The 19,098-nt window shown below is 46.4% G+C and overlaps 1 protein-coding gene and 1 pseudogene across 2 annotated transcripts in view; one reads left to right on the top strand and one right to left on the bottom strand.

Moving 5' to 3' along the window:
* Positions 1-7,633: 7,633 nt before the first annotated feature.
* Positions 7,634-15,469, bottom strand: LOC307095040 (neugrin-like; annotated as a pseudogene). The gene is made up of 2 exons: positions 15,448-15,469; positions 7,634-11,772 (listed from the first exon to the last, which is right to left on the bottom strand). The product of its transcript is annotated as a neugrin-like (transcript).
* LOC307094811 (tigger transposable element-derived protein 1-like) overlaps positions 11,707-19,098 on the top strand; it is a 64,500-nt gene continuing 57,108 nt past the window's right edge. The window contains exons 1-2 of the mRNA XM_079763874.1: positions 11,707-14,404; positions 17,302-19,098. The exon at positions 17,302-19,098 is cut by the window's right edge and continues 718 nt beyond it. Coding sequence (XP_079620000.1) covers positions 17,582-19,098 — 1,517 coding nt within the window. The 5' untranslated portion in view covers positions 11,707-14,404; positions 17,302-17,581. The remainder of the gene's footprint in view (positions 14,405-17,301) is intronic.

Raw genomic sequence — 19,098 nt, 5'->3', positions numbered from 1 at the left:
ACACACACACACACACACACACACACACACATACACACACACAGTGGACACATTATTATGATTCTGAATGCATAATAATCTGGCCACTCAGTGTGTATATACATAAGAACCCTGGTGCATGAATTCATTCTTGGGTGGGGTTCCAGCCAGACTGATCAGTGGTGGGGACATGGGCAGTTGGCCAGCCTGCCTGCTGGTTGAACTCCTGGTGGAGGTGATAATTTGCATATTAACCTTTCATTATATAGGACATATACTGAGTGGCCAGATTATTATGCATTCAGAGATCATAATTACCCGGGTACACAGTGTATATATATACTAGTGGCCCAGTGCATGAATTTCATGCATGGGGGAGGGGTGGAATGTCCCTCTGCCTGGCCTGCACCCTCTCCAATCTGGGATCCCCTGTGGGATCAGGCCTAAACCAGCAGTAGGATATCACTCTTGCAATCCAGGACCGCTGGTTCCTAACCGCTCACCTGCCTGCCTGCCTGATAACCCCTAACCACTCTGCGTGCTGAGCTGCTCGCTCCCAACTATCTCACCCCGCTCGCCTTCTCGCCCTTAACTGGCCCTCCCTGCCGGCATGTTCAACCCCAACTTCCCCCCACCCTGCTGGCCTGCTTGCCCCCATCTGCCCCCCTGGTCTTCTTGTCCCCAACTGTCCCCCTGCCAACCTGATTGCCCCCAACTGTCCCCCCTGCTGGCCTGATCCCCTTCAAATGCCCTCCACTGCTGGCCTGATCACCCCTAACCGCCTCTGCCTTAGCCCCGCCACCATGGCTTTGTCTGGGAAAATGTCTGGAATGTCTCCTGGTCTAATTAGCATACGACCTTTTTATTAGTATAGATAGGGGGCTGGTGCATGGGTGAGGGCCGACTGGTCTGCACTGAAGGAGGTCCTGATTCAGGGTTGGAGTCCACTTGGGAAGTGGGGGTGGCCTGGGTGAGGGGCCTGGGGTGGTTTCCATTGGGGTGGGGTCACCACTTTGTGTGATGCCAGCCTTGGTGAGTAACCAGGGCAGTATGCAGGCCAGCCACACCCCAGTCGTGGTACCGGTCTAAGATGGGGGGGCTTGGCCGGCCTGGGCTAGGGACTGAGGGCCCTTTGCAGGCTGGTCACGCCCCAATTGGTTTGAGGGTACCTGCTGGGGGGTGTGGTCGGCCTGAGCCAGGGGCTGAGGGCCGTTTGTGGGTTGTTTGTAGGCCAGCCAAACCCCCGGCTTTATCCAGAAGGACATCCGGAAGGTCTCCAGGTTGAATTAGCATATTACTCTTTTATTAGTATACTAGAAGCCCGGTGCACGAAATTCCTGCATGGCGGGGGGTTGTCCCTCAGCCCAGCCTGTACCCTCTCCAATCTGGGACTCCTGGAGGGATGTCCGACTGCCCGTTTAGGCCCGATCCTGGTGGGATCGGGCCTAAACGGGCAGTCGGACATCCCTCTCACAATCCAGGACTGCTGGCTCCCAACTGCTTGCCTGCCTGCCTTCCTGATTGCCCCTAACCACTTCTGCCTGCCAGCCTGATCACCCCCTAACCACTCCGCTGCCAGCCTGGTTGATGCTTAACTGCTCCCCTGCCAGCCTGTTTGCCCCCAACTTCCCTCCTCTGCCAACCTGGTCACCCCTAACTGCCCTCTCCTGAAGGGTTGATAACCTCCAACTGCCCTCCCTTGCAGGCCTGGTCCCTCACAACGGCCCTCCCTTGCAGGCCGGGTGCCTCCCAACTGCCCTCTCCTGCTGGCCATCTTGTAGTGGCCATCTCGTGTCCACATGGGGGCAGGATCTTTGACCACATGGGGGCAGCTATATTGTGTGTTGCAGTGATGATCAATCTGCATATTACTCTTTTATTAGATAGGATAGAGGCCTGGTGCACGGGTGCGGGCCAGCTGGTTTGCCCTGAAGGGTGTCCCGGATCAGGGTGGGGTTCCCTTGGTGCTTGGGGCGGCCTGAGTGAGGGGCCTGTGGTGGTTTGCAGGCCGGCCACGCCCCCTGGAAACCCAAGGGGAGGCCCTGGTATCTGAAATTTATTTTCCTTCTACAATTGAAACTTTGTAGCCTGGAGCGGAGCCAAGCCTGCTGCTCCCTCCGGGGCGGCAGCCATTTCTGTGGCAGTTAATTCACCTTCTACAATTGAAACTTTGTTGCCTTAAGCAGGTGGGCCCAGCCAGGGTGTGTGGAAAGCTTTGCTTCCCCTGTTGCCGCCGGCAACCCTGGCCTGCTCTCTCAAGCTCCATTCTGCCGCCATTTGTTTGAATTTGTTTACCTTCTATAATTGAAACTTTGTAGCTTGAGTGGAAGCTTAGGCCTGCAAGGGCTATGGAAAGCTTGGCTTGCTCTCTTACCTGGGAAACCTTGCTCTCTGTGGCTGTAGCCATCTTGGATAGGGTTAATTTGCATACTCTCCCTGATTGGCTGGTGGGCGTGGCTTGGCTGGTGGGCGTGGCTTATGTAGCGGAGTGATGGTTAATTTGCATATTACCATTTTATTAGAGAGATTACACTGAGTGGCCAGATTATTATGACCTCTGAACGCATAATAATCTGGCCACTCTGTGTGTGTGTGTGTGTGTGTGTGTGTGCGTGTGTGTGTGTGTGTGTGTGTGTGTTTATTAGACGCCTGGTGCATGAATTTGTGCATGGGTGATGGGTGGGGTCTGGACAGCCTGTCCAGGGGGAGGGAACATGGGCGGTTGGCTGGCCTGCCTGCTAGGCGAACTCCAGGTGGAGGGGACAATTTACATATTAGCCTTTTATTATATACGATATACACAGAGTGGCCATTATTATGTGTTCAGAGATCATAATAATCTGGCCACTCAGTGTGTGTGTGTGTGTGTGTGTGTGTGTGTGTGTGTGTGTGTATTAGTGGACCAGTGCATGAGTTTCATGAAGGGGGTTAGGGGGTGTCCCTCAGCCTGGCCTGCACCCTCTCTAATCTGGGACCCCTTGGGGGATGTCAGTCGGACATCACTCTCCCAATCCCGTACCGCTGGTTCCTAACCACTCACCTGCCTGCCTTCCTGATCGCCCCTAACCATTCTGATGCCAGCCTGCTCATGCCCAACTTCCCCACGCCACTGGCCGTTTCCCTGCTACTGCCGCCCCTTGCTGGCCTGATTGCCCCCAAATGTCCTCCTGTCAGCCTGCTCGCCCCTATCTACCCCCCCTCCTGGCCTGGTCACCCAAACTGCCCCCCCTTGCCTGCCTGATCACCCCCAAAAGCCCTCCCTTCCTGGCCTGACCACCCCTAACTGCCTCTGCCTTGGCCCCGCCACCATGGTTTTGTCCTGAAGGAGGTCCAGAATGTCTCCCAGTCTAATTAGCATACTACCTTTTTGTTAGTATAGATAGAGGTCTGGTGCACAGGTGGAGGCCGGCTGGTGTGCCCTGAAGGGGGTCCCGGATCAGGGTGGGGGTCCCCTTGGGAATGGGGCTGACCTGGGTGAGGGGCCTGGGGCAATTTGCATGCCGGCCATGCCCCTATCGTGGTGGGGGTCCCCACTGGGAGCGGTGCCTGCCTGGGTGAGGAACTGGAGTAGTATGCAGGCCAGCCATGCCCCCATCGGATTGAGGGTCCCTAATTGAGGGCTTGCCAGCCTGGGTGAGGGGCTGAAGGCTGTTTGCAGGCTGGCCACGCCACCATCAGGGTGAGGGGACCCGCTGGGGTGTGTGGCCAGACTGGGAGAGGGGCTGAGGGTCATTTGGGGGTGGTTTACAGGACAGCCAAGCCCCAGGCTTTATCCAGAAGGATATCCGAAAGGTCTGCCAGTTGAATTAGGATATTACTTTTTTATTAGTATATATATATATATATATATATATATATATATATATATATATATATATATATATGGTTTATCCCTATTACTCTCTCTCTGAAATCAATATATATGTTTTACTCACCTAGTCAGTCCACACACATCTGAACACTAGCACAGCCTAGGGACCTGTGAGGACAAGCAGCCAAGGTTCTCTTGAGGGCAGAGCATGCAGTGACCCAGAGAACAGTATGGGAGGTGCCATCTATGTCAGTGTGGCAGGTGGGGAACCCGGGCTGAGCTGCACAATCACACACAGGGGATGATGACATCAGTGTGGTCCCTGGGATTTAAAGCAAAGCGGCAGGGCACTAACAATGACGTGCAAATGAATGAAAAGGGAGTCATTTCTGATGGTGTCTTTATGATATGATATGGGGAATTTTAGGATAATTTCTAACAAGATGGGTTGCTGTGATGCTACATGACAAGTGTAGAGCTTAGAGGCCATATATGTGCCCACCTGCCATTTCCTGTTGAGGGCTGACCCAGTGAACACTAGGAATGACATAGCATATATCAGTATCACCTGCACTTGAAAATCTCCACCGGCATGGGGCAAGAAGAAGAGAGAAGGGTGAGAGAGAACTGTATTACAGAGGTGGTGAAATAGAAGTTTGGAAAAGAAGTTGATTAGAAAACACCATGTCCTTGTGATGGCTCATTTGTGTTACAAGAGAAGTTGTGCCTCTGGGAATGAAGCTGTGTGAGACAAGTGTGGATCAAAGAAATATGGGCAGCAGGCAATGCAGAGAGATGGCCTCAGCAAATGGGGATTGGAGTCAGAAGTGCAATGGGCATTACCATGTTGTTTGGTGTATTGGAGGGACAATTTGGAGGACAACATGGGTATTGCCTGACAAGACCAGTGTCAAATCCATCACATTCCCATTATATGCAACATCTCCTCCTACCCTATGTTCCTGACACCAACTATTATTGAAAGGGGGCAGTGTGACTCCTATTTGAGGATGAGGGCACAGGTAACTTGTATCTGTTCATCTGCCTTTATTGTTGTGGGAACACACAGCATCAGTAAGAATATAAGGAAACATTGACTTTAATGGGCAAGGGCTGCTTTCTTCTCTAATGTGGGGAGTAGGGGAGCATATGCATGTGCAGGGTGGGTAGTATGGCAGACTTGGAATCTCAAGAGAGAATCTTATCATGGGATGTGCTGTGCCCATTATGACAGGATATGAAGTTTGAGGACGTGGCCATTGCCTTCTCTCAGGAGGAGTGGGAGATCCTTGATGAGGCTCAGAGACGTCTATACTGTGATGTGATGCTGGAAGTTTTTCCACTTGTATCATTCATAGGTAAGACCTTCACATCTCTCCTAGTTTCCTGAGGTGATACCCACTCTTTATTTATTCCCAAATTTAGCATACACTCTCTCTCAAAACCAGACCATAGACTCAGCTAATTTCCCCCACTATCTTGTCAAATGGGCTGTGGCTGGCAGTGTGAAGCTGTGCAAAGAGCCCTGAGCAATAGACTCCATAAACCTCCCTGACACCAGTTGCCTCAGAAACTGCAGGAAGTGTCTGGGTTTCAGCAGTCTTACAGACCACTTAATGGGTCCCTCCTGGTCTTCCACTCCAGGAAGGGTGACGCTGTCCAGATCCATGGCTTCCAATTCTGCACCTTTCCTGTCGATAAAGACCCTGTGTCAATTATCTTCTTTACATACATGAACCAGGGGCTGTTCTTGTAAGACCCTCCAATTATTGTTTGAAGTACTACCTTCCCTGGATACTATTGCAAGCTGAATGCTATGGGCAAGTGATAGCTGCTCACCCCTGTTGTCTTTTCATTGATACTCAGAAAATTTAGTTTGTACATACTTCTAGAAAAGGAGGTGCAGGGAGAACCCTGGGTTTCTCCAGGGTGAACGTACAGGATGGTCCTAGAGGATGCTTAGCCTGGCTGAGTGGCAACTGGGGGGAGGTATGACATAAGGATGGTGTTCAGATTATACCAGAAACCTGCTCCTGTACAACAGTGTTTGGTGCAGGATCCAATGGCCACACCTCATTTATACCTTTCTTTTCCACACTTGACACTTTGCTGACTTGTCAATTCATTGGTGACTTCCTAGCATTGTCTACCTTAGCATTTGTGTCTTTTTTACACCACCTATTCCTCTGCACATCTGTTTCTGCAGTATACTACAACATGGACCTATGGAAGTGTTATAAGGAGCACATACATGCTTAAATACCCCACAAACACCCACTACTTGTTTATTGAATTTTACTTGGAATGAGATGTAACCAACTTTCTTCACAGCTTGCCCATGTCACCAGCAGAGGAGATCTACTGAATGCTGTTAGCAGCAGAATGAGCTGGACAGTCTGCTTCTCTTCCATTTGGTACTTGCCATGTTTTTGCTCTATTTCTGTTGAAGTCTCTCTTGTTTTGTGATCTTCAGTGGTCAAGAACTTCACAGTTGCATCTTATTAGTTCATCTTTCAGGTCTTTTATTTTCAGCCAATTGCATGTGACCAATGTATTATGTGCAACACAGTTTTATAATGGGACTTCCCTCTGTCACCACAGTCAACATTCATTTCCTCATCATTCCTCTGTTTTCAGGTCCTTGGCATAAAATGGATGATGGGGAGGCCTATTCTGAGCACAGTGTATCTGTAGGAGACTCTCAGGTCAGGGCTTCAAAGACAGCTGCAGCCACCCAGAGGACCCATCTGTGTAAGCCGTGCTTCTCAGTGTTAAAAGATATTTTGCACTTGAGTGAGTTACAAGTGGCATACTTTGAGAAGAATGTGTTGTTAACTGATGCATGTGTGAGAGACTTGTGTTTCAGTGCAAACCATCACCAGCAGCAGAAGGATGTCTGTGGAGAGAAGCCCTGGAAAGAAAATATGGAGAGTTCTTCTCTTGTGATAACTTGCTTGTTCTACTTCTCAGGGGTGCCTGAAGCTCATACTGAGGTTGGGGTAGACTCCCCAGACATCTCAGGGCTTCTCCAGCATCAGGCCACTCTTAACATCAAGGAGCCACACAGTAATAATGAGAGTTCCCAGGAATTTCTCACTGGAAAAGACATCACCAGTGGGTTCAATGTGAAACAGCTGCCAGCCAGAAACAGAAAGTTGCTTATCAGAAAGGTCTCAGCTCTGGAGATATGATTTATGAGTATAATAAATGTGGGAAATTGTTCAGACAAATCTTTTTTTTAATTTTTTTAAAATATATTTTATTGAGTTTTTACATAGAAGGGACAGAGATAGACAGTTAGAAACATTGATCAGCTGCCTCCTGCACACCCCCCACTGGGGATGTGCCCGCAACCAAGGTACATGCCCTTGACCGGAATTGAACCCGGGACCCTTCAGTCCGCAGGCTGACGCTCTATCCACTGAGCCAAACCGGTTTCTGCTCAGACAAATCTTTAACCACCTACAACATGGGAGAGTTCACACTGTAGAAAAGCCCTGTGAGTGTATGGATTGTGGGAAGGTCTTCAGTGAAAGCCCTGCTCTCATTAAACACAACAGAGTTCACATTAGAAAAAAGTGTTATACGTGTAGTGATTGTGGGAAGTCCTTCAGTCAAAGGTCTGACTTCACTAGACACCACAGAGTTCACACTGGAGAAAAGCCATAAATGTGCAGGGAATGCTTTATTTTTCTCACTTATTATAAGAACACTTAAGTGGCCGAAGCCGGTTTGGCTCAGTGGATAGAGCGTCAGCCTGCGGACTCAAGGGTCCCGGGTTCGATTCCAGTCAAGGCCATGTACCTTGGTTGCGGGCACATCCCCGGTGCGGGGTGTGCAGGAGGCGGCTGATCGATGTTTCTCTCTCATCGATGTTTCTAACTCTCTATCTCTCTCTTCTTCTCTGTAAAAAATCAATAAAAAATAAAAATAAAAAAAAGAACACTTAAAGGGCTCTATGAGACCCTTTCCATGAATGTAAACCCCTTTTATGGGAACATACACTCTGCTAGATTCCTCATAAATTTGAGGTACAAGTGAGTCTTGAAGGAGCTGCATTGTACTTGCTAACATGCCCAGACCTACCACCCAAATGATGTCACTGTCTCTTTGTAGCTGAAGAGATTTCACCTCTAACACCTGACTCACCTGAGGAGTGTGCATCGGTCACCACCCCTGGGTGCTCAGGGAATGTATTCTGTGTTCTCACTTCTGCTGGAAGTAATTATGGTTCCTCCAAGCTCTTGGCAGTATCTTCATTCATTTCTCCGTGACTCGAAAATGGACCTGACCCAGGATTCATCCAGAGTACCCCTTCTCAGCTAAGAAGTGCCACCTCTTTCAGGGACATAGTGGTACTCACTCACATTATGCTTTGATAAATTTGGGGGGATTCTTATTCACCAACCTGCAAACCCCTTGTTCTCCTGTGCTCTAGTTTAGAATCTTTGTAAAGGTAATTTTACATTTGTACCTTTAATTTTGGTTTTATTCATTACCACAGATGATTTTCAAACACAAATGTGATCTTTCAGCATGTAGAGATGAATAGATATTGTTTATCCAAAAGTGTATGTGGTTTGAAAGGGACAACATAATGTCCGGAAATCACTTTCTGTCCAATATTGGCTTATTATTTATTGCGGCCTATGGCCTGAAAAGAAAGACCACGTGACTTTCTGCATTTAATTTTCAGCCTAGTGCCTCGATTATTGGTGAGGGCAAAGGTCAGTCTGAAGGTGAGACCTTTGCTCTACTTCTGTGATTAATATGAATCATGTTCTCTGTTCACAGTATGTACTACATAATCCTCAGCAATGTTTAGGGAACCTGCTCTCCATGTCCTGCAAAGGAGACATGTGCCAGGAAGTATGACATTTCATAGGTTGGTGTCATTTGTTGTAAGTCTCTGAGGTGGAACCACAATGAGGACAGAAACACTGTTTCAATAGTGAGTGGGGAAGATTGTAGGAAATTAGATGATAAGTGTCTCTTCTGAACATAAGGCCACAGATGTTCTGGGGCCTGTGGCTTGTGTGGCCTTTATGTGCAGACATTCTCAGGACCTCCAAAACTGTTTCATGTAGCTGACATCATTGGCAGAATAATCTAATGGTATTGTGTATTCCCTGGCCCCTCTGGTGTGTTCACATAATATAGTTGCTCAACAGGCAAGAACTCAAAGGTAGAGGAAGGATCACCCTGCAATCTGTCCCAGGATGTCTTTCGTATGTAGTCAGCATTCCTATTGGATTTGATGGCAATAGTTTTTTTTTATGATATACTTTTATGATTTCAGAGAAAGAGAGAGATCAATGAGAGAGAATCATTGATCAGCTGCCTCCTGCATGCCCAACTCTGGGAATCCAGCCCACAACCTTGGCATGTGCCCTGACCTGGAATCAAACCAGTGCTTTTCCGTTCATGTGATCACGCCCAAGAAAAAGAGGCACAGTGGCCATGGAGAGTTTATATTTTGTGTTCTTCTTTATTAATTATTGTATAATTTTCAGTAGCAACAACGTTAAACCTACTTTGCCACACCCTGTATTTACCTCCATCCTTTTGTAATCTTTCTGCCTCCCAGCCCTCCCTGCCGGCATTGATTTACCTTCCTGTACAATAGAGTAGTTCATATTTTTCATAATTTTATTGTTACTAAAAGGTGTATTTTATTTAAGAAACACTGGCTTCCTTCATGCTACACAGATATTTTGAGATTCGACACTAATGTTTATGTAAATATTTATTTCCAGGAAATATTGTATTCTATGGGTAACCACTTTAACTATTGAGCTGCCTATGGTTTCAGTGATTTCTATGTTTGGGATTTTATAAATAAAACAGTTGGGAATATTGTGTTGAGTTCTTTCTATAGGTGTATGTGACACTTACCAAACTGTTCCAGTGTCAGTGAATGTGTTGTATTTTAACAAATGGGGAACTGTGATCTAAAATGGTCAATCACTTTGCCTCCCGACCCACTCACAGGAAGGAAAATTCCATTTTTCTGCAAACCTGCCAGCACATGTGAAGGTTAATATTTTTAAATTCCAGCCCTATCAGCGAGTATTGTTAACTTGCTTTTGTTTTCATTCTATTTCTGTAAAAATGATTGATGGTGACCATTTCTTATGCATTACTTTACATTGTCTTTATCTCCTTTGTTAAAATGTCTCTCAGGATTTTTGTCTACTTTAAAGTTAATTTATTATCCTAACCAATAGGAGGATAGTGCAAACTCTAAGACATATGTTTGAATTTCACTCATTCCTCAATGACGCTAGTGACTTCGTTGCCATATGGAATTCATGCTTTAGAATTCTAAAAACAGTATACTTTTTCTCAATTTTTACCCTATGTACTATTTATGGCCCAATTGTACCATACACTTGAAAGTTTAATCTGCATTTTTAACATCCTCCACCAGTGTTCTTTAAGTCTAAGCATTTAATAATACATTAAGTGAAGTCTAGGTTAGCAGTAGTTGACAATTTCACCACATTCAAACTGTTAAAATGGTGGCATTGCACATGGACATAAGATATTTCAGTAGTACATCATTATATTTCACTAGTGACCAGGTACCTGGATGCGTGCACATTGAAATTAAATTAATCCGATAGTGTGTGGTGGAGCGGGACTTGGTGAGATGAGGTTGAGAGGGCAGAGAGTTTTGGGTGTTGGGATAGGATTGGTGATAGGGTTTCCTGCCAGCATATTGGTGGAGTGTGCATTGTGTATGTGTTGTCAAAATGCCCACTTAACCCACCCAAACATCTCAACCCACCCTTTGCTTATCTTCTACAACCCGCACCCCTTTTTGAAGTTTTTGTTTTCGTTTTTTTAAACAAGAGAAAGTAGATACATGTTGGTAAATTCTAACTGTCCATATTTACATAGAGATACAGTGTACTCTCTGAGCCCAATATACAGAGAAGGAGGGAAAAGCAAGAATTCTATGCATTCCTGCACAGGGGCCAAGCAACCCCCAGCTCCTAGCAGACCTAAGGGAGCAGAAGGAGGGTGAGTACTGAATAACCACATGGTCAGACCAGGAGCCATGCTCCAGGAGCTAGACGGCACCTAGCCTGTTATTCACACTGCCCGCATATACATCTGCCCTGTGAAGTTTACTGTCCCTTGTCAGACTGAAATCCAAGAGGCTCCTTCCATTTTCAGGCTCATCATTTCCAAGGTGGACAATCCACACAGAAATCCAGGCAGCTCCAATATGCTCACTCAGCTGTATTTTACATGACACCACCACTAGCCAGGCTCCAGTTCAAATTCTGTACAGGAAGTTCCCATTGTCGTCAAAGAACTCTCCCCCCTCTGCACTACCTTGCTGCTGAAGTTCTGCTCCCCTAGTTCTCTTGCCTTCAATGCTTCCAGCTCCTTCACACTTGGCAATCCATCGTTGTCAATGCCTCTGGCGCCCTCACAACCACTGGTGGAGTACTTCTGCAGCTCTCTGTGCTGACCTTGGGCTGCAGCAACAGGCACAAAGCTTTCCTTCTCCAGGCTCTGGACTCCTTTATTCCTTCCCTTCTGTCTCCTTGGTGTGTTTGTACTCTGAGTATTCGGTTCTGTCACCCTCAATGCTGTGCTGTGACCGTGGCCTTGGGATGAGGCTTCAGCTCCTGACACAGGGCGGCCTGCAGAAAGCAGCTCCCAGGCATCCCCAGGGCCTGGAAGCTGGCGGAGCGAGTGGGCAGGCCCAGCTTTCTGAAGGACCTTTTGATCCTGCTTCAGTTTCTTCTCCAATGTGGGCACAAACTTGCTTTTTAAAACCCTTCTGATCACATCAGAGCTAACATCCAAGCCTTCAGCCGATCTGGGAACTGACCAGGACTCTGGAAATTCTTCATGTAAATACTGGATCTGCTCCCTGGCTTCCCTGGTCAGAGTCCTGGGCAGGGCCCCTCACTGCTCCATTTGCCTCTGAATTTTCTGGAACAGGATGGCTTTTTTTCTGTAGTCTGGGGGAGAGAACCAATGGCAGAAGCTATGCGTGGGAGCCACATGGGTGGTTGAAGTGTCTCAGCTCAATCAGGGAGCACCCAGCCCTCGTCTCTTTGTTCATGGCCCCAGGAAATCTAACATCTATAACAGCAGCCCCTGAGCAAGGCGAGCTCTCTAAACAAGCAATGAAATACGTCCCTGGTGAAGGGATGGTGGTCCCAAAGGAGCCGAACACCTGCCCCTGCGCTTCTGATGAGGGAAGAAGCAAGGCCCTGCTTCAGGCTGAGGGCCCAGGAAGGAGCCTGTACTGTTACAGAAAACTGGAGAAGAACAAAGCAATACTTAGAGAGATGGAGTTACATTTATTACCCGCGGGTCCAGAGGAAAATTTCTCTCAAATTCTGTGCCCCACCATGGATGAATTTTCCCTATTTATATGTTCCCTAACCAGGAATAGGTTCCTGGGACCTCATGGATCACAGATCAATGCTCAACCATTGAGGGACACCAGCTGGGATATATTATATATTTTTTAAAATTTTAATATCTCTTTTTGATCTTTGATAATATTACAGATGTCTCCCATTTTCGCCTGTGCATATATTCTTTGGGGGATCTCTCCCGGTTCTCCCCACACACCTGTCCTGGGAGGTCTGCCCATCAGTTCCAGTTAACCAGGCCTCTGGCCCCAACTTGTCCTTCCCCAGGGCCACTTGCTGAACCACATCACCTTTATTCACCAGTCTTTGGCTGGGATGCTAGCCCTCCCCTTGGCGTTAGAAAAACTACACTACCCAGAAAGCAATGCGACCACGTAGGCGGAGCTAAAGGACACTTTGTGTCAGTGCATCCTGTTATGGCGGGACTTCCGCCTTCCTCCTTCTGGCAGGCATTTTGACCTCTTCAGTTTGTTCCAGGACTCACGGGCTTCAGCCCACTCGTGGTGAGTAGGAGGAGGCCTAGGAGGCAGCGTCCTTGCTGCGCAGGGTGTGTCTGAGGCTTGTTAAGCACCAACAGGCCTGGATTGGGCCCTCCCCGCGTCACAGACTCCTCTCTGCTCACAACTTTCTTTCAGCCTGACCCCATTGAACCCTGCAGCACCAGGGGAGGGGAGGTCTGAGTATCTGAGATCTGACTGTGGTTCTTCATAGGTTAGATTTAAGGGAAAAACAGTCCTGGAGAGAGGCCTTCACAGCAGGACTCAAGGCTGCCTCTATGAGTGTGGACTGTCAGAGTCTGGGCAGTACTTGATCCTGTTTGAATTTGGCAAGTGTTCTTTGGACCACACATGCTGAATAATAAGTAAGAGGGTGAGGAGAGGATCACAGGGGTGGGACTGTAGCAGTGCAGGTGTGAGAGAGGTGAGGCAGGAAGAGTGATGAGCACTTGGAGAGGGAGTGTGACTTCATGGCCAGAGCACCGTGACATTGACAAAAAAGTGAAAGTAGGGAGAGTCCATTTCTGGTGGAATCTGGATGATAAAATAAGAATAATTTTTTGGCCGAAACCGGTTTGGCTCAGTGGATGGAGCGTCGGCCTGCAGACTGAAGGGTCCCGGGTTCGATTCCGGTCAAGGGCATGTGCCTTGGTTGCGGGCACATTCCCAGTGGGGGGTGTGCAGGAGGCGGCTGATTGATGTTTCTCTCTCATCGGTGTTTCTAACTCTCTATTCCTCTCCCTTCCTCTCTGTGAAAAATCAATAAAATATGTTAAAAAAAAAGAATAATTTTTTGATAATGCCTGGGAAGGGTGATGTTTTGGTGCTACCTGCCATGTTCAGGGCTTGGATGACATTTTTGTACCCACCTGCCTTTTGTAGTTGGGGGTGACACAGTTATGGTTAGGAATGAGAGTATACATCAATGTTCCTCAGGCTTGAAATTCTCCCCCAGCATGGGTAAGGGAGAAGGGTAAGAGAGAAATGGATTATGGAGATGATAATCTATAAATTTGGAAAATAAGGTGATTAAGAAACAGCCTGTCCTCGCCAGTGCAAATTTGTGTTACCTTTGAAGTTGTGCCTCTGGGAAGGAAACTGTGTGAGAAAAGTGTTGTTCAAAGAACTATGTGCAGCAGGTAATACAAAGCTATGGCCTCAGCATTCTGGGATTGTGGTTGTAAGGGTGAAGTGTAATGATATCTTTTTGGTGTCTTTGAGGAACAGTCTGAGGGACTACACAGGTATTTCCTGATAAGACCAGTATCAAATCACTCACACTCCCTGTATGGCCAACATCTCTTCCTACCCTATGTTCTTGACACCCACTCTACTGTCAAGAGGAAGTGTGGTGTACATGTGCATCCCAGAGCTCAGTTATCTTCTATCTGATCAACTGCCTTTATTGTGGGAAGACAAAATATCAGTAGAAATGTAAGATGACAGTGACTTTCATGGGATGAAGCACTGGTATCTTCTCTGGTGTGTGGAGTGGAAAGAGCAGATTGATGTGGAGGGTGGCAATATGACAGAGTTTGAACCTTAGGAGTGAATCTGATCCTGGGCTGTATTGTCCCCATTATGACGGTACATGAACGTTGAGGATGTGGCCATTTTCTTCTCTCAGGAGGAATGGGGGCTCCTTGATGAACCTCAGAGACTTCTCTGTTGTGATGTGATGCTGGAAGTGTTTGCATTTGTATCATCTGTAGGTAAGACCTTCACATCCTCCCAGTGTCCTGGGATGATGTTCTCTCTTCCTTTATTCCTCTGATGTAGCTTTCATTCTTCTACAGCCAGACCATGGGCTCTGCTAATTTCCCCCACTGCCCTGTCAGATGTGCTGTGGCTGCCATGGGTGAGGTCTGTGGAGAGCCCTGAGCGAAGGACTCCACAAACATTGCCTCAGACAGTGCAGGATGTGTCTGGGAGTCAGGAGTCTTACAGAAAGTTTAATGGGTCCCACCTGCTCTTCCTCTCCCTGGCAGGGTGACTATGTCCAGATCCATGGCTTCCATTTCTACCTCCTTCCTCTAGGCAAAGGTCGTTGGTGACTGCCTGTGCCAGGTTATGGTCTTTACTTCCATGATCCTTGAGCTGCTCTTAAAAGATCACACTTCCGTTGTTTGTAATACTATCTTCCTTAAATACGATTGCAAGCCGAATATCTCTAGGCCAGTGCTGGCTGCACATCCCTGTCATATTTCATTAATACTTGGAATATTTCTGTTGTACATATTTGCAGAGAGGAATATGCAAGATGAACCCTGATTTTTTTTACAGGGTGAACATGCAGGATGGTCTCAGAAGAGGCCTGGTCCTGTTCAGTTGCAAATGTCGGATAGATATAGTATAAGGATGGTGTTTAGATGATACCAAGCACCTGCTCATTTCCGAAAGTGTTTAGGTGCAAGTACCATGGGCAACGGCACATTTCTACCTTTTCTCTGCCATACTTGACACTGTGCTGACTTGTCATTTCACCTGTGACCTCCTGGCCTTTGAATGCCTTCACCTGTGTGGCCTTTTTGCATCACCTGTTCCTCTGCATTGCTTTGTCTTAAGCATTTTCTAACATTGACCTGTACATGTGTTATGATATGTACATACGAGCTTAAATAGTTCTTTAACATCAGCTACTAATTTATTGAATACTAGAGGCCTGGCGCATGAAATTTGTTCATGGGGTCCCTAGGCCTGGCCAGTAATCAGGGTCAATCAGATTCCCTGCCTCCCCATTTGTTCCATCCCTCACTGCATGCGTACTGCCAGGGCATGGTTCCCCCCACCTGCCTGCCTCCTCCTTCCCTCGCTCCCTCTGCGCCCTGCTGCTGCCATTGGTCAGCCATCATGTTCTGCACCGTCCCCTGGTGGGCAGCGCACGTCACTGCGAGCGATTGTTCTCCTGGATGAACTCCCGAGGGGACACTTTGCATATTACCCTTGTGTATTTATATATAGATATAGAGATAGAGATAGAGATAGAGATAGACATAGAGATATGTACAGAGAGAGAGAGAGAGAGAGAGAGAGAGAGAGAGAGAGAGAGAGAGATTACTTGCAATGAGACATAATCATATTTCAGCACAGCTTTCCATGTCACCAGTAGACAAACCATGCTGAACACTGTTAGGAGAAGAATGAGCTGACAATCCTGCTTCTCTTCCATGTGGTGCTTGCCATGTGTGTGTCATTTCGTTTGAGGTCTTTGTCTTTTGTGATCTTCAGTAGCCTGACATTTATGAAGTGAATTGTAAGTGTAAAACATGTGGGAAATCTTTTAGACAAATCTTTAACCTCATTCATCATAGAAGAGTTTACACTATAGAAAACCCATAGGATTGTAGTGATCATGGGATGTACATCATCCTGAGGTCCAAACTCATTCAACAACACAAAGTCCACACTGGAGAAAGGCTGTATGAGTGTCGTGATTGCAGGATGTCCTTCAATGAAAGCAGTACCATCACTCCACACCAGAGAGTTCAACACTGGTGAAAACCTATTAGTGTAGTGAATGTGGGAAAGCTTTCCCCCACAACAATCACCTCCTTCTCCACAGGAGAGTTCACACTGGAGAAAAGCCATGAGCATAACGACTGTGGGAAGTCATTTACACACAGCTTTACCCTCATTCAACACCACAGAGTTCACAATGGAGAAAAGCCCTAAGAGTGTAGTGACTGTAGGAAGTCGTTTAGGCAACGCAGTAACTTCACTCAATACCAGAGAGTTCACAGTGGTGCAAAACCTTATGAGTGTAGTGAATGTGGGAAATCTTTTACCTGCAAAAATCACCTCCTTACCCACAAGAGAGTTCAAATAGGAGAAAAGCTTTATGTGTGTACTGATTATGGGATGTTTGTAATCTTTATTAATATTCGTGGTGTAAATACTCTCATCCTTGTGAGTTTCAAACAACCAAAATGATGATTTTGAACATGGACATGATAATATATTTCAGTAGTAGATCATTATATTTTATTTTCAATATGCTGATTCTGTAGCATCAGATATGTTCAAAACTTTTCACAATAAAACAGTAAAATTATTGGGAAGCATCAAGATTAAACCTTTTCTAAAGATTGATTTAAGTAGAATTTATTTAAAATGGACATTAAAAACATACACTCTTGGTGTTTCCCTGCATGCCTGCATTGCTGATACCAAGTTCATACTGACTTTATCAGTGCTTCATTCTCGGCCGATAAAATAATTGATGCAATAATACAGTCTGGCATTGATATAGCTTACTTTAAATATTTCCTTGGAAAAAAGACACTTTTGAAATCCCATGAATGCTGTTCTAGCCTTCCACCACTATCTAAGTCATCATGATGATTTTTGTATGTATTTATTCTCAGGTACATTATTTAAGTAACAGGTTGTTACTTAAAATGTCACATATGTCTGACCGAGGCCAAACAGCTAAGTGGGTCAGCGAATAATTTCAATAACGGAAGATTGCAAGTTCCTCGCCTGGTCACATCAATTACAAGAGTTAATCAAAGAATGTATAAAATTAATGGAACAAAAAATAGATGTCTCTCTCTGTCTCTTTATCTCTCTCTCTCTCTCTCTCTCTCTCTCTCTCTCTCTCTCTCTCCAGACAGTCCTCGGGTTATTTCGAACTCAACTTAAGTTGTTTTGTGGTTACGTCGCCATCTGCAATTTATTTATATAAAAAAAAGTTCTGTCATTCGATGTAAGGCTTTTGCACGAAGTTTCCCTGGAACTAGTTGACCAGCGGAATGGATGAATAAGACACCACGCGGCGCTATACAAGGAAGATGCTGTCATTCAGTCGCCATTTATAAGTCGTTTTGGATCGTGCTTCATTCGCTCTCTTTTGTTTGTATTGTTATTTTGAACACTTTTTGTTCATCCTTATGGCTCCTAAGCATAAGGCAGACTCTTCTGATGGCAGTGCTACAAAGAGAAGGAAAGCCATGACAATGGAAGTGAAAGTAGACACAATAAGACGCTCAGAAAAGGGCGAAACACCTGCAAACATCAGTCGGTTGCTTGGCTTAAGTCATATGACTGTCTCGAAGATCATCAGCGATCAAAAGCGTATACTTGAACATGTGAAAGGATCTGCTCCTATGAAATCAACTGTAGTTACAGAGCAGCGTAGTGGTCTCATTATTGAGATGGAAAGATTATTAGTGCTTTGGCTGGATGAGCAGTATCAACGGTGTATCCCAGTTAGCCTGATGTTGATTCAGCAGAAGGCTAAAAGTTTGTTTGAGGCCTTGAAAAAAGAAAAGGGGGAAGGGAGTGAAAGTGAAGAGTTTGTGGCTAACAAAGGTTGGTTTATGCATTTTAAGGCTTGTGCTAATTTGCATAATCTTAAATTGCCAGGGGAAGCTGCTAGTGATGATGCCAAACTAGCAGGTGATTTTCCTAGTGCGTTGGCTCAGATAATTAGGGAGGGGGGTTACTGTGATAAACAAGTGTTTAATGTGCATGAGACAGGCTTGTTCTGGAAGCGTATGCCTACATGTAAGTACACTGCCAAAGAGGAGAAGTCACCATCAGGCCATAAAGCCAGCAAGGAGAGATTGAGTGTGCTACTTGGGGCTAATGCTGCTGGTGACTTCAAGCTGAAGCCCTTGGTGTGTCTGGCCGAGAATCCAAGGTCACTCAAGGGCATATGGAAGGGTCTACTACCTGTCATCTGGAAATCTAACAAGAAGGCATGGGTGACACTGAGCGTATTTGAGGACTGGTTCACCAACCATTTTGTGCCAGAAGTCAAGGACTACTGTGCTTCAAGGGGGCTGCCCTTTAAGGTGTTGCTAGTGCTGGACAGTGCCCCTTGTCACCCTGCCGATTTGACTGACATTCATCCAAATGTCAAGGTGGTTTACCTTCCACCTGACACCACCTCCCTTTTACAGCCTATGGGCCAAGGTGTCATTGCCTCTTTCAAGGCCTACTACCTCCGAAGGACATTTGCTATGGCTTTTAGGGCAACGGAGAAGGATAAAGAGTTGACTCTCAATGACTTTTGGAAATCTTACAATGTTCTTGCTGCTGTAAAAAACATTTCTGATTCTTGGGATGAAGTTACGCAGATGACCTTGAATGGTGTTTGGAAAAAATTGTGTCCCCAGTTTGTTAATGATTTCCATGGCTTTGAGGATTCAGTGGAGGTTGTCATCAAGAATGTGGTTGAGTTGAGTAAGCAGCTTGATTTGGAGGTGGAGGCTGAGGATGTCACAGAGCTGTTGGCATCTCATGGAGAGGAGCTATCTGCCGAGGACCTCACTCAACTGAAACAGCAGTTCATTGAAGAGGAAGACACACCAACCCCAGAGCCCAGGAGATTTACAAGCAAGGAATTAGCGGGGGCCTTTGCCATGATAGAGGATGCCTTGGCAAGGTTTGCGGCTCAGGACCC

The sequence above is a fragment of the Cnephaeus nilssonii genome (assembly GCF_951640355.1).
Source record: "Cnephaeus nilssonii genome assembly, chromosome: 24".
Lineage (NCBI taxonomy): Eukaryota > Metazoa > Chordata > Mammalia > Chiroptera > Vespertilionidae > Cnephaeus > Cnephaeus nilssonii.
This window is presented reverse-complemented; position numbering and strand designations above follow the sequence as displayed.